Source organism: Ornithodoros turicata, chromosome 7 (assembly GCF_037126465.1).
Source record: "Ornithodoros turicata isolate Travis chromosome 7, ASM3712646v1, whole genome shotgun sequence".
NCBI lineage: Eukaryota > Metazoa > Arthropoda > Arachnida > Ixodida > Argasidae > Ornithodoros > Ornithodoros turicata.
In genome coordinates this window covers 48,955,204-48,977,293 of record NC_088207.1, presented here as the reverse complement: position 1 = coordinate 48,977,293, position 22,090 = coordinate 48,955,204, and the positions used below count along the sequence as shown (strand labels likewise).

General features: G+C 46.1%; 3 protein-coding genes across 3 annotated transcripts in view; 2 read left to right on the top strand and 1 right to left on the bottom strand.

The window, feature by feature from the left end:
- LOC135399994 (short-chain dehydrogenase/reductase family 9C member 7-like) overlaps positions 1 to 22,090 on the bottom strand; it is a 32,106-nt gene that overhangs the window by 6,851 nt on the left and 3,165 nt on the right. The gene's annotated exons all lie outside the window — the stretch shown is intronic.
- Positions 5,748 to 15,150, top strand: LOC135399993 (pancreatic triacylglycerol lipase-like). Its single transcript, XM_064631736.1, has 10 exons — positions 5,748 to 5,869; positions 6,203 to 6,486; positions 6,625 to 6,771; positions 7,203 to 7,311; positions 7,405 to 7,527; positions 8,874 to 8,993; positions 11,531 to 11,794; positions 12,549 to 12,675; positions 12,749 to 12,919; positions 14,381 to 15,150. The coding sequence occupies exons 1-10, from the start codon at positions 5,776 to 5,778 to the stop codon at positions 14,484 to 14,486; spliced, it is 1,545 nt and encodes a 514-aa protein (XP_064487806.1). The 5' UTR covers positions 5,748 to 5,775; the 3' UTR covers positions 14,487 to 15,150.
- On the top strand, positions 19,012 to 21,958 carry LOC135399728 (pancreatic triacylglycerol lipase-like). The gene is made up of 10 exons (XM_064631466.1): positions 19,012 to 19,061; positions 19,174 to 19,438; positions 19,636 to 19,782; positions 19,845 to 19,953; positions 20,017 to 20,163; positions 20,256 to 20,472; positions 20,691 to 20,851; positions 20,936 to 21,056; positions 21,573 to 21,752; positions 21,832 to 21,958. Exons 1-10 carry the CDS (start codon positions 19,012 to 19,014, stop codon positions 21,956 to 21,958), a joined length of 1,524 nt encoding a protein of 507 aa, XP_064487536.1.

Below are 22,090 nucleotides of genomic sequence, written 5' to 3'. Positions count from 1 at the left end.
GGGTGGCGTTCGTCTTGGCGAGTCGTGGTTGTTTGTCTGTGTGACACGGTGAGTTTGATGGCTTTGAGTTTGATGGCTTTGGTGACTAGCTTGCATACGTTTATGCCGCGGTCGTCTCGACCGTTTATTCGATAGCGATGAAGTGTCCGTTGATTATTCGATCCTCCAGCATTTATTTCACTTGTTCTCATGTCACTTGCGCACTCACGGTTTGTACAGAAGAATACCGACATTCGTGGGTACAGTATAGATCAAAAAGACCGTAAAGTAGTATCAGCCATGCACTTTTTTTTCACAATTATATAATTTACGTGGCTACATCTCCCTAATTTTCTTTACTATCATCATTATCATGACCATGAAGTGTTCACTTTTGTCCCTACATTTACTCTAGGGATGTTGCAGGATAGCCAGTTTCCACTCCTCCGGGACAAACATCCTCTTGTATTTTTTTGTCTATTTGTTGTTTTTTTCTTTTCAATTGCAGTCAAGTTGGCCAACAAAGGCCGAATATTGTCTGACCTCTCTTAACACTTAAAAATAAGAAGAAAGAAACAAAAAGACCACAAGAAGAAACTCAGAGCAGAGTCATCCATATCGTGGTATAATTCTCGTATCACTCAAAGACGCCTGATACTTTGAATATTTTGTCGTCATAGCGAGCGACTGCATAGTGTGTATTCCGGAACTTTCTCCAGTAAAGGCAGACACCACAGAATGAGCGTTTGATAAGATAACGCGCGTCATGAGAGTTTCGGCGACATTAATCGCGATGCTCTTGATTATAGCAGCCACCTCGCACATTGCATAGGTAATAATACCACACAGCATAGCACGTGATACGTAGTACAACAGCACGCGGGAGAAACCACTAAAAAAAACAAGTGAAAGCTACAGGGGACACAGCAGGAGACTAGAGGCGGCGCGACATCCCTCGAAGAAACAGTTCTTCCGAAAAAATATTCTATGCCTAACTTCTTTGAAAAAAAAAAAAAAAAAAAAAACTTTCCTTCGCACCGTCTCTTCGCGGTGAAATTTCGACGAAACAATGATAGTTGATGAGTGTCACGAACGCGCCACTGGCGGGGCGAAAGGTGTGGTTCCGGTTCATTCCACGCGCACTCGCTGCCTTTTTCGTCAACCTTTAACTTTCTCTTTCCCCGCCAATAACGCTTCCTTGCATCCCTTCCGCGTGCCTTTTCGATAGCTTTTGGATGTGTTCAGATGTTGTGTGTTTGGATGTGTCCCGAATGCTTATTTTTTTCTTTTTCTAACTTAGGGTTCTTCGTTTTCGAGTTAAACCCGACTTTTCGCACAAATTTTCAAGAATTCGAGTAAAACCCGATATCTATACCCGAACTCCTTGCGGTCCTTCAACTTGTCGTTCTCGGTAAACCGTCGGAAAAGTGGATCATATAATATCAGCAAAGAGAGCTATTTGTGACAACCTATTTGTCCTCCGTTTATGATCCCCTCATGCAGGAGTCAAAGACGAGCTTTTGTGGAGCTCGGGCAAGTGTTTGAATACCGCGGTCTTTCGCTATCCCAGTTCCGAGCGAAAATATAAAGATTATTGTTTCTCGTCCCATCAGTGGCTTGATTCATATGCCTTTCGTTTCACCCGAAAATTTCCCGGTGACATATCAAACATAGATCATAGCGCCCGATTTCTCCACGAATTCTCGCGTGTAAATAGCACCCCATTTTTCCCTCCCGAATTTGAAAAATCATAAACCCCGGAGTGCCATACAGCTAACGATCTTACCGCGGCAACTTTTTCTCGAGGATCCCTGACATTGCTCTCATGCAGGGCATCGCACGATATCAGAATACTCCGAAGACCATGCTGGATGCTCCCTAAAGCTGAAAGCTAAAGCCTATTCGTAGCCATCTCGTTATGACTGCCGATGCCATGAAATGTGGACCATAAAGGCATGCGTTCTTGGGTGTTCAAAAATGTACCCTTACTCCTGTGACGAAGGCGACGAGGCCGAGGCCATGCAGCTAGCTGGTTTTCCATTATGGGGTTTAAAAGTGTACCCCACGATACCTAAATTATGAGTAGCTCGCATTGAGTAATTCCGAAACCTTGGTAAATCAAGTTTTCGGAATCGTGTGTTAATGCAGGAAAAACGAGCCGTGACGACCGAAAATAGAAAGGTATACGTCCTTTAACAGTAGGTGGAGGAAAGTTTGATTAAACGCACTAGTGGTTTCATAAAATCAAGCCAGTTATCGCAAATTGTTTCAGTTTACATGGTCAACAAGCACCAGTATATCGCTGGACCTCAAAAGAGGATCATCACCAATTTTTCTTTCAAGGTGTGCCACGTTATGCATAACTTTCTTCTACGTACACTCTTTAAAAACAGGGTGTGTTGTAACTCTTTTTTAGGAGTACACCCTTTCCACATATATCACTCCCTTTGCAGTGTACAATTACTCTCCATTGCCCTCGTTAAGGAGTCTCCTCACTCCTCAACGAGGGTAATGGAGAGTAATTGTACACCCCAAAGGGAATGAGATATGTGGCAAGGGTGAACTCTCCATAAAGGAGTTACCAACACACCCTTTTTTAAGAGTGCTCAGGACAGGTTGCTTCAGGACGAGTCCTGACTTGTCCTGAGCAACCTATTTGTCCACAAAGCCTCCGCTCTTTTTCAGCCTAATTAAACTACGTGGACACCGTCATTGCTACGTTCTCACACACTTTTTTTATCTTTGTAGAACAAGCAACCTCCCCTAACACACTCGTGCTCTCACTCGTACAAAAGAGGATCCAAATAAGGCTACCAAAATATATTCACACTATACAACAAAAGAACGTATCATTGTTCCCCGCGAAAAGGGTTAGAAAATTGAGCGAGTAGATCGCATTGTTTTTCCGGAGCACGTCCCTTACATAACGCTCCGTCTTCCGCACTTCCGTTATACAAGGCAGATAGAATCTAGCAACCGACATACAGAAAAAAAAAGCGCCGGCGTGGAAAGTACGAAAGCCTCATCAGATTTAGTGTATGGTTTAAGAGCGTATCAATCGGTATCTTGTTTGCGGAAGTAAATTAGATAATTTGTTCTGCACAGCTTTTCTTTCCTCGGGGGGAAGACTGAGCGGAAAGGTCGACGCGGAAACTGTGGGTGGCGACGATCACCGGAAATGGGGCGGATTTACGAAAAGGCGTATCGTGAACGTAGTAGGAAAACGACAACAACAAGACAGAGTGAGAGAGACCCGTTATGTAATATGGCCGGTTCGATAAGGTGGTTTAGCAGGAAAAAGTGGTCGTTCACCCACACCGGAGAGTGTCTCCGTCGATAAGAGGAGCCTTGTCCTTCGTCTGCACTGCCTGCAGTGATGGGCGGTGAATATGTGCCGACCGCGTCGTTTCTTGAAGGCGAACTACACTGCGAAGACTTTGTGTACGTTCATAGACAGTACTCGTCGGTAATTATACAGACACTAGAAAGTCTGGGACCACGTCATGGACTGGAATGCGTCCAGAGGAGTTCTAAGGGCGCAGGGGACCACGCCATTTTCGGGTGCTGTTCTTGCTACCGAACTTTAGCTTACTTCCGCAGGAAGAGTGACCATTATCATGTACGATATCAAATGCAAGGTACCCACTCACCAAAAAGGAAGAGCCTAGAGAAGGGTCTTAGGGGTAGCCACCTGTCATGGCCAGCTAGGGCCTTGCTTGTCTTTAATGGGAGCCCCGCGGTTGCCCCCCCCCCCCCAATGAGTACCCAGCCATTTGAAGTACTATTTCTCTCTCTCTCTCTTTGTGATATACATTGTACAAAGACCGTCCGTAAGGTGTGTACAGAAAGGGGAGGGGGAAAGCTGTGCTTAGAACACACACATAAAGAGACGATGATGAGATGGGGCTGATGCCGGCCAGCAGGCTGGGCGCTGTCCCAGTGCCAATTGTACAGGATGAAAGATGATGATGGAGATGGCAGTTCAGGTGATCGGAGCACGGTGGGGAGTCCGGTTGACGACAGGAGTCACCAAAAGTGACCGAGACCTTGATGCCGATGAGCGGGACTGGACAAGGGGCACGTGTTTGGAACATGTCCGCTCTGCTATCAATTTATCGCATTTCATTTGTATTCCTATGCCAGCTACACGCACCCCTCCTAGGACAGACACCACAAATTGAAGGGAGAAGACGCATTTGCATAGCACCTCTTTTCACTGTTTATATTTAAACATCAACCGAACGCCGCGCTCTGTTAGGCGAAGCCGAAGCCGTTTTGTATTTGACTTTGAGGCGGGACACTTTTAGCCTCCCGATTCCATTTCTGTTTGAGCTTGTTAGTTGCCGCACGAAAACCGGCTCCCTGCTCACAATAATAGGACCACACTTTCTTGTATTCACCAAAGCACGATTACTGCGAAGTCAGCAGTTGTTCGCGTTGCCCACAAGTGAAATGTGGACTCGATTATTTAAACGAAGTCTATTGAGTGTCCTGCACGAGAGATTTATATATTCGAACAAGGGAAACTAGTGTCGGTGTCCCGCTTCGCTTAGATCTCATCAATGCTCTGCTTAGGGACTATGCAAGGTTCACTCGCCAATGCCAAGTTGCCACGGCAAGGTAGTGAAATCGCGTCGGAGATCCCGTTAGTACTTTAATGTTAGAAAGTGTCGTCTGTCAGTCGCACTGTCAATGCATGCCAAGGCATTCTTGTTTTGTGAAACATGTTCAGTACGGATTAGATAACTGAGTATGGTTGCGCTGATCACTTACGACACGTAAGAAGAGTCCCACGAATGCTACTATTCTCATCCACACGTCTGGGATGTATAGTCACTATTATTAACATAGATCGAAAAGTTATCTGTCAAAAAGAACTCGTTACGAGTTAGGTTACCGTGTGAAAAAATGTAAGTTAATGACGAAGTTCTTCAGCCTGAAATGTAACTCGCAGTTACGGAATTACTTGAAAAAAAGAACGAGTTACTTCCGAGTTACTTCAGACGCGCGTGAGCAGTTGAGTTAGACCTTGAGTTGCCTGTGGAGGAGTGCAACACGTTTAGATCGTTTTCGTTTTATCTCTAACAATTCGAACGATTTGCATCTTACTAGGCGCACAATGGTTCAGCTTCATTTCAATGGCAGTGGTTCTTACTTCCTGAATACTGTCATTGATAGAATATCACGTTTTATGGCATAAAATGCCATGAAAGAACCGGAAAAAAAGCAAGAAAGTATATGTGGACGTGGGTGAAAAGCGAATTAAAAGTAACTTGGAACTTCGCTGAAGTTACTTTGGCAAAGTTACCTGAAAAAGAAACGAGTTCCTCTGAAAGTTACCACGGCGCAAAAGTACCGAGTTAAGTTACAAGTTATCAAAAAAGGAACTTAGTTACAGCAACGAGTTACTCGTAACGAGTTACCTCGAGCTCTGATTATTAGGGATATCCATGCAGTGGCCAGCCGTCTGCAAATACCTCAGCGTGCCCTTTCACTGACGCACGCAGACAAGGGTATGTCCCACATGGGACGATGTCTTGTCACGAAATGTGGGTATCCCTTCCGCCCTGCGGTCTATCTCTGAACTCTGCTTGGTGATATTGAACGACATTGGTGCACGCAATGTGGTCGAAATTACGACGGATGTAGCGGAAAGGTGCGTCCTCACATATGCGCACTAAAATAACGTATGTTCATACCAGGAGTATACACTAATACGAAAATACGGGAAAAACGTCAACCGCCGTCTGTGTCTCTTCACAGTGGGCAACAAAGAAGTCGCCTTTCGTCCTTCGCATGGAACCTGTGCGCTCCACGCTCCAGACCCTGCTACTTTCCGTTCTGCTGGTCCTCTGCAGGCCTTCGGGACGTGATCTCAGTGTCATCAAACGTAAGAATTACACTATTGACAATCCCAATTTTAAGAAAGAAAGAAAACAACATCCGGAACTGGGCATGGTGTTCCATGACTCGAAACGGACAATTACTGAGCGGAATACCACTTGAACAAGGAGGCAGTTGCCCAAGCAGCAAAATGTACTGAAAGTCGAGTGCAATAGGGGTGGACGGTATGTGTCTTATCAATGTTCTTTAGTTTCAAGAGTCTGTTCAAGGCCTTCCACCTACCCGTCCACCCCTATTGCACTCGACTTTCAGTACATTGTGCTGCTTGGGTGTATGCCGTGCGTGGTCCTCGCGATCTGATGTTCCCTTTTCTGTACAGGCTCCTTATCGTTGTTTGAAAAATGCATGCCGGACTTAGGCTGCTTCCGCAATGGTGGTAACTGGTTTCACCTGCTCTACCGACCGGTGTCAGCGTTGCCTGATGACAGAGACGTAGTCAACACTACATTCCTTCTGTACACCCGCGACAACCCGTCTATCCACGAGTACCTCGTACCGTCTAGTCACTACGATTTGCTCAATACACAATTCAACCCGCGGCGTCCGACGAAGCTTGTGGTGCACGGGTACATGGACAACATCGTCATCGGCAAGTGGTTGTTTGTAAGTTACGTTCGCCCAAAAAGGTGGCTATTGCCTTTCGCTGTCTCCTCCTGAACGAACCTTCCGATATATATCTTGGACGGTACTTTATTCTCATTATGTGTGTTCACGGAGCGGATGTAACACTACTGTATGCAGGACATGAGGGATAAGATTTTACAAGCAGAAGACGCCAACGTCATCATCGTCGACTGGAAAGGAGGCAACCTCCTGCCTTATCCAAGGGCGACTGCCAACACCCGTGTTGCCGGCGCTGAAATCGCTCATCTCATTCGAGTTCTAGAGGTATATCGAATTCCAACTCCATTTTCTGCCCTCTTTAGGGCACGATACTCCTGCTATAAAAAAAGAGACTTCGATAATTTGCATTAATCATTAGCGATCATTATGAGCTGCAACAAAGCTTGCTTTGGAAGTGCCTTTGGGGGATGATGGGAAGTGGACTATAGTACTTTTCTTCGTCAGTGATGCTCCCTCAATCAAAATAGTAGGCAAGCGCCTGAAAAATATTATGAAGTGACACTCAAACGTGTATCGATTTCCGAAGCAACAGCGTTACAAAAGGGGAAATGGGGCAGAAATCCCTTCTCGTCTCAGCATCAAGTCTATTGCACCCTGGTAATAAAAGGGTGCTGTAATCGACGCGCGCTCGCATTATGTGAAATTAGCTACAAAAAGACTGTAGTCGCAGTACTGATTCGCTCGTCTGTCACCAGTCTGTAACAGGTGCCAAGCAAGAGTCTTTTCACTGCATTGGCCACAGCCTTGGTGCTCAAATTTGCGGCTATGCCGGGCAACGTCTGGCGAGACTGGGACGCATATCAGGTAGCGCTTGTCAGATAAGGGGAGTGTTCTGAACGCATTCCGTTAGCATAATCTGGGATGCGTCCCTTGACACAACGTTCTGTGATTGTGCAGGGCTTGATCCAGCAGGGCCGTTCTTCCACCACATGCATCCTGAGGTGCGGCTCGATCCCAAGGATGCACTTTTTGTGGACGTGATCCACTCCGACGCTAGTCACCCATTCATGATGATTGCAGGTAACATTTTATCCCAAAGGGTCCCCCAATTTCCATCGTGACACTTGGCCGGGTACACCGGGAGCACTGATCGTCTATAGCGCTTGTATGCGTTATATATTTGACGTATACTGTCTGTGCCAGTAGTATGTGCCCGTGAAGATCTTGGCACTCACTAATTGGGCCGGACAAAATGCAGCAAGGCTGCCAGACGAAATGGTGGCTCCCATTGTAGTCTGCATTTGGATAATACCTAGACAAGATGCACAGTCAGGGTGGTGCGATGCCTTCCGTCAACCATATGCAGCCCATCGAAGTAAACATCACGGGACTAGAGGTCGGGTTTTGCGCTATGGGGCATGCAAAAGTCAACTTGCAATGGTTGTACACTTAGCAAATGTAAGTACTTGTCAAACGAATGAAAAAAAAAAAGTGTCATATTTTCTTCACAGTCACCAATATATGCTCTCCCCAAAGCGGGAAAAAGTTGCGTGCTGTGCGCCTATAGTGTTTATTCACCGACGTCACCCCTCCAGAGGGCACTAGCTTCGAAAAGATGAAATCGCCGCCATGATGAATAGGTCCCTCGAAGTTTTGGTTCCGGTTTTCAATCGCTGCCATATGCTATATAGAGTACTGTTAACGTTGAAAACGTGGAAATTACTTGGATTAGGATACAAATAACATTCACAGAGTACAAATACTTTGAAATACCAAATGTGCGGTGAATACAATGTGGATGAAGGCCTGGACGATCAAAGTATGAGGACATATTTTATGGCGGCAAATTCGCTATAGCGACAGTGGTGCCCTCCTGCGGATGACGTCATGTGAATAAATCCTAGAGGATATAACTGTAAATAACTCGACCGTCATCCGCTTGGTCTCATCAGCCGCGACCACGTGCTGTAGGTCATATCATGTGATATATATTGGAGGATGAAACCAGGACCGGAACAGGTAAAACTAAACAGCCTGCCGATCTTTACAGTGAAAGCACAATCTTTTTCTTACACAAAGACCGAGTAATAGGGTTAATCTGCCCCCACCTCGATCCCACCCCCAACCGCTAAAAAAAAAAAAAAAAAGGAAGCGAAACAACAACGAAGAATCGGTATCTTCGAGGAGCGGGTAAATCAGACAGGGCATCGTGCTGTCCGGCTGTTGTGTATGTCGTTAGAGCGTATACGGAACTCCTTCCCCACTCCTGACACGCAGAATGACTCGGGTTATGTGTGTCATTCAAATGACAATTGCAACATTTACGGAAATGTAGGAAAATAATCGATAAAGGGCTTTTCGTTCTGGCGGAGGGTCTCCTCTACGTGTGAAGTGAATATCCTCAAGTTTTATTCCTGTAAATGAAGGTTTCGGAATGGATGAAATGGTGGGTGATTTGGACTTCTACCCCAACAATGGCAACCGTCAACCTGGATGCCAAAAATATAACTTCAGAAAGTTCGTCAGAAAAGGAGGCCTTATCGATGGTGAGCCATCTTCCTATATTTGATTGCAATATGCTTTCATGCTTTCTCTACGTAACAATTGCGACAACTCCTTTTTCAAAGGGACGGTCGCATCTATGGAATCATTATGTTCGGCATCGACCGGCAATATACCCGGCTAATGTTTTCGTCCGAAATGTGCTTCAAAAATAATAATGGTGTCGTGACGTTACACGTAAGGTTTTGTTGTGCCTCCGAAAAGTGCTTAGATATTAAATAAACGAATTTTAAAGATAAGCGTTGCTTCCGCGGCAGCATAAGCTCCGGTGGGGTGACGTCACTGCCTATACGAAGGAGTGAGAGTGCGTCAGAGGAGGAAAGGCACCGTCCAGACGTACCGTAACTCTATAGGGACTGTGCGACAAACTGGTGGCGCCGCGATGCGGCCTCCGGAGAAAGTACCTTGCGTGATAGCCGCCGGGTAGCCAGCTTTGTTTACATGTGAAGTGCGGGTATCTTTTTTGCCACAGCATCGCTAACTGTGCCAGCACCTAAAAGAACTGTTCATTAGGGACCAGATGTTTCATTTCTCGTGATTTCTACGCTTCCAATACCACCGAGGTCACTAGACTCGCAGCGAATAGCGTTTGTGACGCGCGTTCGGCCATTGCATGAGGTGTGCACAACATGAGCGAATATATTCTATTTCTTTTGTTCTAGTTTCAATGAAACTGAATGAGGACCTGCAAAATGATCAATGATTTACAGTTGCCACTTTCGTGACGGTGAAACGCCGCTGGATACTGTATCACCATCAAATGCACCGACCAAACGGCAACCTATTTCGAGATAATGATTGAGGTGTTTCATCGCCAGTGCCCAGAGCCGATATTGCTCTCGGTATGACGAGTCTCACAGTGAGAACAGAAGTTCTATGTTGTCCAAAAGGTTTAGTATTTACTCACCGACGATTTCACAGCTCTCGTCCCGCAAGCTTACGGGGGTAGCCGAGGTAAAAACTCACATACTTTCTTCTCTGAGGATCTCTTTAGAGTTATTGTATCTGAAGATACTGGAAAAACTGCAGTACAAGTTCAGGCAATAAGTTGTGACCCCACGTGTTTATTTGTATGGATAAAACGGACGCACGATGTAAATTTCAGTGACGAAGCTATGTGTGTGCAAAGACGACGAAAGGAATACAAGACTCAGTCAAAAACATATTACAAATGGCTGGAGTCAGAGGAATACACGTATATAACCTTCGCTAGCAAGCCATTTTGTGAGGAGTCAAATAACCATCCTCTCGACGTATCACTTACAGGTGTTTTGACCGGGCAGACGCGAGTGGCTGTTTCCGTACTTCCGTACTGTTAGATGCATTATAAATACGGTGGTTGCTTCTGTGCAGTTTGTCTCCATTCTCTTCGTTCGCGCCCCAGAAAGGTTCCACATTATTTGCACTTCAAAAATTTGCCCTTCTAATTACGGAGGTCGCCACGCAAGCTACGGTTCCACTTGAGAATGCATAGAACGGGCGGCGTGGTATCACGTCGGATACGTCCAAGACCGCCACTGGCGGCGCTGTCGCGACGGAGCAGCGCGCCCCCTGTAGGTGTCGCACGGTCCCTATAGTCTATACGAGACACCCGTACAACCTGTACGGGCGCGGCATTCCTTTTCTCAAGGTCGCGCCCTCATTGGTTCGTTTTTTCAGAGAGGGAATTCCGGCATACTCTCAACATCCGGCGTCTGCTCTTGTCATGTATTGCATTGAATAACGGTCAAACTATGGTCAAACTGCACCACTGTTTCGCGTGGGGTTTTCGATATCGTGGTCATTGGTCCACCAGGAATAAGATGACACTGTGGTTTCGAAATCGACGGGAACGGATGTGACCGTCCCTTTGAGACACTAGGTATATGGATATGGTAGTAGGTACCACACCGTTCCATCGTCGTATACCTATACTGTCATACTCGACGTAAGAACGGCACGTTTATACCCCGCACTACACTTGTTCGTATTGGCTGCAATATCTAGCCGGCATGCATCACTACGTCACGACAGGTAGTGCGTCTGCACCGAAGCTATAGAAGCCCTACAGGCAGGACCTAGCGGTGCTGTAGTATAATTTCTCCGGCGGAGTAACTCTGTTAGGACCACATTTCCTGTCGTTGTTATTAAGTAGATACAAAAGAACACAACCAAAGACGAGGGACGAAGATTTGACGCTACAACTGCTTACTGACAACTGACAGAAATTTTAATGCGATAAGGCAGAAAAACACACACACAAGGGGAGGTGACAGGAAAAAAAAAATTATTAAGTAGAACACGGGTATGGCCTCTTCTATCGTCCACGAAGGACTCTTCCATTTAGTTGGAGGACACGCTATATGAGCACCTTTATATACGTTCCAGTTGCTCCGTCTCCATGCGGATAAAGGTCACTTATTCTGTCCCGAGATTTTAGCATCACAAAAGATTAAAGCCCAAAGCACCGCGTGTTTGAATAGAACACAGATAGGACACATTTCTAATATTGCTCACTACACCTTTGTCCTTCTACGGCTAGGCATGCGACGGTTCAGTTCGTGCGACCACATCCGTGCCTTGGATTACTACCTGGAAACAATCACCAACGAATACCGCTGCCTTCCTGTGGCCGTCTCCTGCGCTTCCTGGGACAACTTCGTTGCGGGTCAGTGCAGTCACTGCGACTCTGAGCACGCCGAATGCGCGGTCATGGGCTACCACTCGGACAAGCTGCGGACGAGGAGGCGCGCTGGACACAAGCGGAAGCTCTTCCTTCAAACCAACGACGAGGAACCTTTTTGCTGTGAGATTATGTCGACTAGACTGGTTAACCGTGAAATGGGTTTTGTGAGAGATACTGATAGCGAAAGCGCCGTAAGGGTGGAACATTCGCATCCTCGATGTAACCGCGTGTTTCCTTCTGAAGAAAATGAGTAACGTAACGCTACAGTGGGTACTGAACAAAACACCGTGTCAATTGCAAAAGGTAAAAAAAAAAGGGAAAAGACAAAAACAGGAACAACGGCACAGAGATGTTTTGCTCTTATAATTTCTTCTCTTTTCTTTTTTTCTTATCTGAGAGTCTGCGTTTTTATGTTTGGAACCACATCTGAAATCATTTGTTAGATTACACAGATCAAACAGATTTGTTTGGTGTGCTGCGGGAGGAGTTACAAGAAAAAAAAAAAAAAAAGAAGGCTGTATCCTTGGGCCATGTGTCACGTGACCATATTATGCTACGAACGTACGTACCTCCGGACTCCTTTGAGTGGAAGTCCGTGCACCAGCCGTCTGTCATTTATCAATCACTTTCGTTCCATGTAAACTTTCATCATCACTCAGACGCCAAAGTAACCGATGTAGCTCGCAATCCAGGTGTGTGCCCGTAAACGTCAAATCCCTAAAGGGTAACAGGCTACGAAATTGTGTGGTGAAAAGCATTGAGAAATAGGAGTGGCAGGACGCTAATGGTTGTTAATCACGAGTTTTCATCCTGAATGACAAGGAGAGTTCGGATCTTGACGGTGAACTACTCATTCACTTCACCCTAATTTCAGTGCACCAGTACAACGTGGCTGTGAAGATGTCGCGCACTCCCAAGAGAGCCGTCTGGGACGCATTCGGAGAGATCTACTTGCACGTCAAAAGCAAACTGAACGATGGTATCGTCAGGCTCAGTCGAAGGTATGCCATAGGCCACTGCGGCGTGGCCGTCAACTTCATTACGTACGAGACTCTCAGCATTTAATTCGCGCAGGCCTCAGGACATACGTGGAGGACGACAGTACAACTACTATTTTACGACCCGCGAAAAAATGGACAGCACTAAAGCAGTGGGTCTGCGATGGAGCAATCTGGACCCTGAAGTCGACAATCGATTGTTCGTGCACTCTGTCAAGATTCGCCCCTTCGACAGCTACTTCAAACGGTGGGTTCCAACGGTGTCTGCATGTGGACCGTACGAGCAATAGTCCTCTCCCTGTTTGTCAACAAATGATGTCATAGTGTTCGACAGCGCCACCAATTTGGTAGACTCGAACTACGCTCGAAGCTAGGGGGCGAACAAGGACGCGCCCGAAAGCCTCAGTCTGGAGGGGATCACGATGGTCCCTGAAAGGGATGCGACCTTCGGTTCTACTTTTCTTTCAATAGGAGGCAGAGAACAAGTGCCCATTCGTGAAACCCAGCCCTCCCCTTCCGATTTGTTTCGGTTTCAGTCTGTCTTCCAACGCCATGATGACGTTTCTCGGGTAGTGGTCTATTGAGACCACCATCCAGACTTACCAGAGCGGCAGAGTCCCATGGAATTTTGTTATGGGCTTCATGTGAACTTTCGCACTTAGGTTGGATTCGCGCCATGGTGTCGTCTTCGCCACGTTCTTTTTTTTTCCTTCTTCTTTCTTTTCCTGTTTTAGCAACGAACCTGTGAACGCGCTCTTCTTCTGATGGTGCTGCCTCTTCACTTGCTCGTTCAGGACACACGCATAATCGGCACATATTCAGCATAGAATCACGCGTGCTGCGCCTCGACGTGCTAAGTTAGGGTATATGATACTCGGCCTAGCAGGATCAGTAACCGTACTGCATAAAAAACGTGTACCTGAGTTCTCTTCATTGGATAAATACTGCGCTAGCACCGACAAGCTGCTGTGGCAGTGATGCTTCAAGATGTGTATTCGTCCACGTAGAATGCATTTTCATTGTGGAAACCCAACAAGGAATTATAGTCACCGACGCATGTCGGTCGCCATAGTCTCTTTTCCAGTGCCCGGTAGAACCTAACGACGCGTGCCGTTCTCTCCGAGAGACACACTGCCACGCGGCCGTTCCGCCATGTGATCTCTCCGCCCGCGAGAGTGGCGTTAAGTGGCCTCACGATCAAAAATTAGGGTCGAATTATCCTCAAATACGCGCATTTTTCAACGTCATCCATGGAACCGAGCTTTAAATATATACCTATTCATCCTCAGCTGCCATTTGAACGTGTGGGTGGGTACACTCGTGCTCGCTCTAAACCATAATGGTTGTACCGAGCATATTTACATCTAAATGAATAGTGCTATGAATATGTTTGTCGTAGCGAAACGACTGCTGGAAGCATACATATAGCAGGATCCGGAATGACTGGCTCATGCCGGCAGAGACACGGTATTGTTTTCACACTGAATGTGCCTTTTTCAATGGTCATGGCTTGTGGTAAAGAACAAGAGTAGGAGGAGGATGTATTAGACTGTGTCTTTAAGCACACCACACAAACTTGTGACTGGGCCCTCCTTCCTTCTTTCAAGTGTTTCGAACTGTGACGTTGACCTCTGCCTGATGCCTCACCCCATGTCATAGTCACGATTTATTTGTTGTTGTTGTTGCTTGATGCCTCTGTCTCTTGCAGCGGAAAACACCTCAGAAATACCGTCTACTGCGCAAACAATAGCCATGCCTTAGCGCCGGGCGAAGAGATGTTTCTGGAAGGAACGACAACGTGTCCAGACTTCTAAGTAACACCAAAGGTCAGAGTCGAAGACCACTTCCTGCCTCCAACAGCTGAACGCGGTACCAGTTTGGAGCTGCATGTGTGAAGCTCGCTCTGAACGTGCCATTCATGCTCATCTGATCAACAGAAGTCATCGCTTGCAGTGTTCTCTTTAATGTGCCTATTAGAGCCTTATTTTAGCCTTGTCTCCGTGTGCCTGGGTACGTGGTACCCGTGGTACTAGGAGCGAAATCTACCAACTAACAAGGCTGAGGTCTTCCAGGCTGCAACAGCGCGCAACAACTCTTCAAGTACCTGCAAGTACTACGGGCTGTTCGCTTATAGCAGCTGAACCATTGACTGACGACATTATTCCGTGACATAGCATCATTTTCCTCATGGACTTTCTTCTTGTGCCGTTCTACGACTCAATCCACACTGCCATCTTTATGTGACTTCCCATCGTTGCAACTGCCATAATAATACTCATCGACTCTCACTTCGACGATCTGGCATCCAACCACTTCCGAAGCTAATTTGAAGGTGTGATAATATCGTGCTGTCATCTATGTGAACCGTTGCTTGTGGTTATTGTGAACAGCGTTTGGTGAACTGTGATACTCGTTAGGACATTGGTTTGATGGTGATGATGATGATGACTCGTTTGAATGAAATGATTTGTCGATTGAGTTCGCACTTTGTCTGTTCAGTGGTACGTGTGCTACCAGGACATCGTCAATGTTTGACGACAGCGGAAGCTCAAATTGTTCTTCCCTCAGCTACTGACACTTATGCAATGACGTGCTCGGGTAATGGAGTATCCTCCAGTCCAAAATTTTCGGTAAGATTTGCCACGCCAACACGTCCGCTGCAGCTGACGGTGGTCCCGACGTCAACGGCAGCGCCGGGTCAATAGAACAACAGCCAAGCATTTCCAAAGACAGTAAACCCTCGTTATAACGAAATCGTATTTTTTCTTAGTTATCCCTGTATTCAAAGTCTCGCACTTTTCCAACTGGAATGCATGCGTTTCGATCCCGATAATTCGAAGTGTCTTGCTCCGACTCAACTTAGTACCAAAGAGAAGCTAGCGGAAGCCCGTACGACAAATACATACGTGTTTCTCTCTCTCTCTATGTAAATTAAAAAAGCTTCCAAGTTGCTCACCAACAAGGTTTGTTTGTTTGTTTGTTTGCTTGCTTGCTTGAGTTCTAAGGCTCCCGTGGTGCTTCCGAAGGTAATGGCAACACCACTTTTATCGAATTGCCGCCTTTATCGAATTGACGCTTATATCGAATATTTTTCTGTCCTTTTGACTTCGTAATAACGACGTTTGCTGTAAATATATGGTTATATATACCCCGAATACCCAGACGAAGCGCTCCATCCAGGACCTTCGCCAGCCGTTGTTGTTGTTGGGGGCGAGGTGTCGTCGTACTTCCTGGTCCTTTACTTCGGCGTCTCTTTTCTGGGTCACGTGATAAATGTGCCGGAAGGATACACGGAGCGCTCCACCGACTTCTACGTTACGATGTCCCACACTAATGTTCTGCGTCTGTGCAGAACGATACTCAACGATCGATCTCATAGCAGTCTTCAAGGAGGGGGGGGGGGGGCTAAACCTGTGCGACTATATAAAGATGGTTGTATTGTGGAGGGATGTTATGTAGGTTACGAAATGATGCCTGCTTTGAGAGGGTAGAGCCAGAAGTGGAGTAGAGATAGACACACCGTCTCAAAGCAAGGTACATGTTTTCGCGTGCTGGTGTTGGTGATGGGGATATCGATAATTGATTTGTGACAGCATCGAATCGGGATGTTGGGAGTGCGTACACAAATGGCGCACAGGAATAGATGTGTCAACGAATAACAAGAGGTAACAAGAGGGACATATTTGGCGCATTGTCCCCTTGCACTAACTGTGTGCCTTGTAAGTTGTGTGTTTCCTCAATCTCTGGACAAATCTTTAAAAAAATGCGAAAATTCTCGAAAAACCAACAATTCATATTCAATAACTTGTCACTTTTTTTTACATTTTTTTGTTCACTGCTTTCACAGTTTTTACTTTTTCAGTGACTATAGTTACAGTAAAGGGTTACTTTTTTGTTGGGAGGTAAATGATAGATTTAATTAGTTACTATTTTTGGTGAAAGCACCTGTAAAATGTTGAGTTACTTCAAATTAATGTAATTTATTCACGCAAGGTAATACTTTTCCAGGCGTCATTTTGTTATTCTTTAGAACGTTTATTGATTCATTTGATTTTAAGAAGAAATGAAATGGAGATTTTGGCTTCACTAGTGTGAGGCCCGCAGCTCCACATCACTTGCACTAGCTACTCTGGTGGAAAACTCTTGGAATCGTAGGCGGAGAGTTTTCAAACACGCAGTATGAAACAACAGTATGAAACACGCGATTCTTAGGATATCCCTCGAAACTTTCATCTTGAGTGTCAGCTGGGTAGACTTCCCGGAGGGGGCCTGGCCCCCCTGGGAAAGTTCCGAGGGGGGGTGGGGGTCAGGTCCCGAAGCCCCCCGCAGTCGGCGCCTATGCCAGGAATGATGATGCCAATGATGATGCCAATGAAGAGGACGTTGATAGCGATGATGAACTATATGGTGGGCATAGATGAACGTAGAACGTTACCCGCTCCATCGGTTCTGTTGAACGACAGTAGGCTAGAACTTTCTTTCCATACTTATGGAGTGCGAATGGGCACCTTTGTATTGAAGCCTTGGTGGCTTACTGATAACCTCGTAAAACAACTGCCGCGTAAGTGTAACGAGCATGTGGTGTAATTACGATTGGACAAGTGCTAAAGTTACATATGGGTGCCTTCCATTGCTTAAAAGATTGCATGTCGCATTTAAACATATATATATATATATAAATGTAACCCACGCTGTCTCTGTAACAGTTATATACAGGGTGTTTGCTCTAACGTGTCCAGACATTTTATTTAAAGCGAGAGATAAAAGAGAAACGAGCCCTACTTTTCAACTACTTGACCAAGAAACAGGTGCTACTAGTGAAGCAGTACCTGTTTCTTACTCAAGTAGCAGAAAAGTACCACTTGCTGTCCTTTTATCGCTGGATACCTTAGAGCAAACACCCTGTATATATAACAGTTAAACAACTCTCACAAGCGCAAGTTATATCTCATAAGAACACGTGCACGCGCGAAGTATATGATGAAACCGAACCCTCAAGGTCAACTCGATTACGTGTGACGTAATTTGGCCAGTCAATTTCGCCTATAGAAATGAAGGTTGTTCTATATGTCTATAAGGAACCAGAGAGAGAAGAAGGCTGCTTTGGGGAACACACTGACCCAGAATTCTCCAAAGTAGAAACGCGTCGGAATTTAATTCAAGGAGGACGAGCTGATGTTGACCTACACGCTAAGCCAACCGACTAGAGGAGATGCGCTGCTCTGCAATGGCCCCTAGTTGCCGACGCCGAATCACGGAAAGGAAGTCGGACTAACACTTCTCTCCAATGGTGTCCTTCTCGAAGGCTCTTTAATTAAGGGTCTGTGTGCACAGGATGCAACAGGTAGGATTTCTGTCAAAGGGTTATTGTTTGCCGAGCGCTTTATCTTAAGTTCCAGGACAAAATACAGATTTGGTGTGTCGTTGTCGGAAGGGTATTGTAGCTAAGCGTGTCCATGCGTACCGAGAGAACATTCGAATGAGTAGTGCTCGATATAAGGCTTGGACGTTATGTTTGCTAGAGGACGCCAGCAATTTGATGGCAAGTTGCAAGTTTGATGAGGGATGTCGTCTATTGTAAGTTATGCGTCGTGAATGAGTGCTAATGAGTGAATTCTAATGGGCGTGCGCAACGCGATGAGGTTTCAGCTCTTATTAAAGGAACACATAGAAAAAATTTACACGAACTGACCACATCATGACAAGTGTGACAGCGCTGTCGCCCATGATCATATTCGCATGGCCTTATAGAACCTAGATAAATAAAATCATGCATAAATCATGCGCCTTCGCGGGCTGAATGTAGTTTGGACTAGGTAGTTGAACCTGTATTCTGTCGAACCAGAAGTGAATCGTGTCAGAAGCATGTTGTCTGAATCTGAATGAGTGAGAATCGCTAACGTTTGACACATCTGCCACCAATACTGCATAACACGGTGCTCAGCTATGGTACAGCGCTGAACAAAAGTTTATGGAACAAGTTCCAGGCGCATTCCTTCCTCAGAGTGACAAGCTATAGCAGCGAATGGTATCGTACGGACTGCGCGGTACGGTGCATGCACCGTGTCCGGTGCATGTCCAGTATGCACCATACCACTGTATGGTGCATACTGGCCTGGCCAGCGTTGGTAACCTTCCGAAAGAGGTTCATCGTTTCGTGCTATCCCTTCTAATTTCTTGTCAAGCGAAAATGCTTAAACCACCGAACACGATAGATAAGTTCCAATTCAGAAACAACTAAGTTAAGTTAAGTGAGGACAGCTAAGAAAATCAGCGCTTCTATTTGCAGCTGGTAGCCCTGGTCACGATAACTTTGATATTAATTGGGTTCAGCTCTCGATGCAACGCTGGATTTACGAGCCAAGCGACCCAGCTATTATGGAGAGGATGTAAGTTTGAAACGCTGCGCAACCTCATCTATATCTACAAAAAAAAAAAAAAAGAAGCATTGTCATACCTACACCTTCTGAACTTTTCAGTGAACACCGCTGCATCCCCAAGGAAGTGCATCGATGATCTAGGATGCTTCAATATCGATGGTGCCTTCTACCACCTAGTCCACCGGCCAATCAACGTTCTGCCAGATGACCGGCATCGTATCGGCACTAAATACTTGCTCTTCACCAAGCACAATCCAAACGAAGCCGAGCTATTGAGTCCTGGCAACACTGTCGCACTGAACGAGTCCTTTTTCGACGCTAGTCTCGATACGAAGGTCATCGTACACGGATTCGTGGACTCTTTGGAACTTGGAAAGTGGATACATGTAAGGTGGATGTGGCTTATGTATTTCAAGTTCGATGAGGTTACAGGTTCTCTTTCTTTTTTCCTTCGTGTTAATATCTTAAGGAGGTCTTCCTTCTTCACCTTCCTATGTACATAATCGGTGCCTTATATCTTCAATCATATCGTTTTCGCAGAGGCATACTTTTGCAGGGTCAAAATTTATGTTGATTGCTTCAGATTATGAAGGACGAATTCCTTAAACATGGAGACTACAACGTAATTGTGGTCGACTGGAGAGGCGGTAATGGACCTCCTTACACGAAGGCGACTGCCAACACCAGAGTGGTTGGAGCAGAGCTGGCTCTACTCATCAAGTTCATCCACGTAAGATTATATGCTCTACAAGATGGAGCATTCTGCATGGAGTTCTTCCATTTATTTAACAGAACAGTACTGGCACACCTGTAGACAAATTTCACATCATCGGTCACAGCCTCGGCGCCCAAATAGGAGGCTACGCCGGTGAGCGCCTCTCGAATCTGGGAAGGATAACAGGTAATAGATCAATCGTCTCGTTTGTTGAACCATAGACAGCTGACATGACCGCTTTTGGTCTAGGACTGGATCCTGCAGGGCCTTACTTCTTCAACATGCCGCCTGAAGTTAGGCTGGATCCAAGTGACGCTAAATTTGTGGACGTTATCCATTCCGATGCCAGTTTACCGCATCATCTGATAACGAACCTAGGTATTTTCACCGACAAGGGTACGTTGTACGAAGTAGTTATGCCTTCCTGGGTCATTGACCCTAGAGACCTGCGCTGTAGTACCCATGTTTGCACCTCTGAACCTTCGCAGGCTTCGGCATAGATCAGCTAATCGGTCACGTAGACTTCTACCCAAACAACGGCAACAACCAGCCAGGATGTCGCTTGTCTCATATCAACAGCTTGCTCTTGGAGGGCATGCTTGAAAGCTTCAGGCGTCTCACAGCTTGCGATCACCAGCGATCTGTAGACTTTTTCACCTCCACCATAAACACCCGGCTCTGCGTTCCTGTGGGTGTGGTGTGCAGGTAAACATCCAGTCATCTAGAGTGACATGTGTATTCTTCTATATACCCCACAAAGAGAGTTAACCCGCTGGCGACAACGGCACGAAGTCAGCTGCCTCACAGATGGGCTCCCAGCATTTTTCTGAGAATAATCCGTGAATCCATAGCATAGCAGTTCGGGAACAACGTATTCTGAAGAACGAAAGCTGCATGAGTGTTCTACGAGTTCCTTTTTGCAGGAGCTGGGAAGACTTTACTGCAGGACGATGTGGAGGGTGTGCTTCGGGAACGGGAAGATGTGCTGCCATGGGATTCTTAGCTGATCGCATGAGGAGGCTACCCAGAAATAATGATTCCGTGAAGCTCTTTTTAAAGACCAACCCAGAACCACCATTTTGCTGTAAGTGAAGAAAACCCATCTGCAGCCGCCATCTACGGTTGTGCGCCATATTCATGGAAGTCGCTCTGTCACTTGTTCTCGCAGTGTTTCAATACCAAATAATAGTTAAGACAACCAGGTCAGTACCCCTGTGGGACCTGTTCGGTGAGGTCATGCTTACTCTACCTGGTATTGGTCAAAAGGTCGCCATAAGGATGAATAAAAGGTAAGGATTTTGCAGTAACCGTTGTACTGCACCTCCATCTATCAGTTCGCGCTACGGGAACACTTCGGTACTCCTCCATTATTGTACCGTCAACCTGATCAAGAAAGACACCCTATGGTTCCTCTGATGTGCTTCTTTGACCGATTTTACCTGTTGATGGGTGTACACCTCAGCAAATCCTCAAAGGTCTAGGAAACTCCATATGGTAATATACAGTATAGATATAATACGCATTACACGTAACTCAAGGGGCGCCAGGCCGCTTGAGAGCAGTGAAGCTCCTCTGCCTCCTCATCACGTCTTCATGTGTATGTAGGCCTGTAGGTATAGGTGCGCGCGTTTATCAGCCAACCGTCATCTTCAGGAGACATGTATATTTATTGCGTGCGTCTTATATTGCGTATACATCTTAGAAAGCTACAGCCCTCGTGAATATCATGCGTTCACCGTGTGAGCATGGAATAAGGCGACGACTGTATCATGCAAACAAATCTGTTTCACGTTTTCTATTTTCAGCCCGTTCTCTTCAAAGACGGGAACGAAATACACGTCCCTTCTTTCAACGAAGCAACGGCTATTCGACGTCCAGAACGTGACGTTCCACTGGAAAAACTCTGTTGTAGATGACGAGGGCCCAGTTCCAAAAATACTCTACTTTAAGATACGACCACTCGACCTCCACATGTCGCCAAAAAGGTCAATACAAACAAGTTGTGGGTATAACCAGTGGGAGTTATACGTTGATTTTCTCTCTTTGTTTTTTCTTTTTCTTCAGGGCACGTTTTTTGGAACCCTGGTTGTTCTGCAGCAATGCAGGCGCTGCGCTCGTACCCGGCGACGTGTTCTTGGAACCAGCCGAAGACTGTGCTTCTTGGGATTATGACGACGAATGGGATCGATGAGAATGAAAGTCTATGAAACTTAATAGTTCCGTGTCTCTTGCACGCCTTGGTATAGAGGTTCGAACTCAGTACAGGACTGCAGCAGATTCAGACGCGTACGTTACTGTTAGGTTCGACCGTGTTCTTCCACGC

Coding starts and splice junctions, on each gene's coding strand:
- LOC135399728 (XM_064631466.1), top strand. CDS start 19,012: ATGCAACGCTGGATTTACGAGCCAAGCGACCCAGCTATTATGGAGAGG. Junction 19,439..19,635: donor AACTTGGAAAGTGGATACAT/GTAAGGTGGATG, acceptor TGATTGCTTCAG/ATTATGAAGGACGAATTCCT. Junction 19,783..19,844: donor TACTCATCAAGTTCATCCAC/GTAAGATTATAT, acceptor TTTATTTAACAG/AACAGTACTGGCACACCTGT.
- LOC135399993 (XM_064631736.1), top strand. CDS start 5,776: ATGGAACCTGTGCGCTCCACGCTCCAGACCCTGCTACTTTCCGTTCTG. Junction 5,870..6,202: donor TGATCTCAGTGTCATCAAAC/GTAAGAATTACA, acceptor TTTTCTGTACAG/GCTCCTTATCGTTGTTTGAA. Junction 6,772..7,202: donor ATCTCATTCGAGTTCTAGAG/GTATATCGAATT, acceptor GTCTGTCACCAG/TCTGTAACAGGTGCCAAGCA.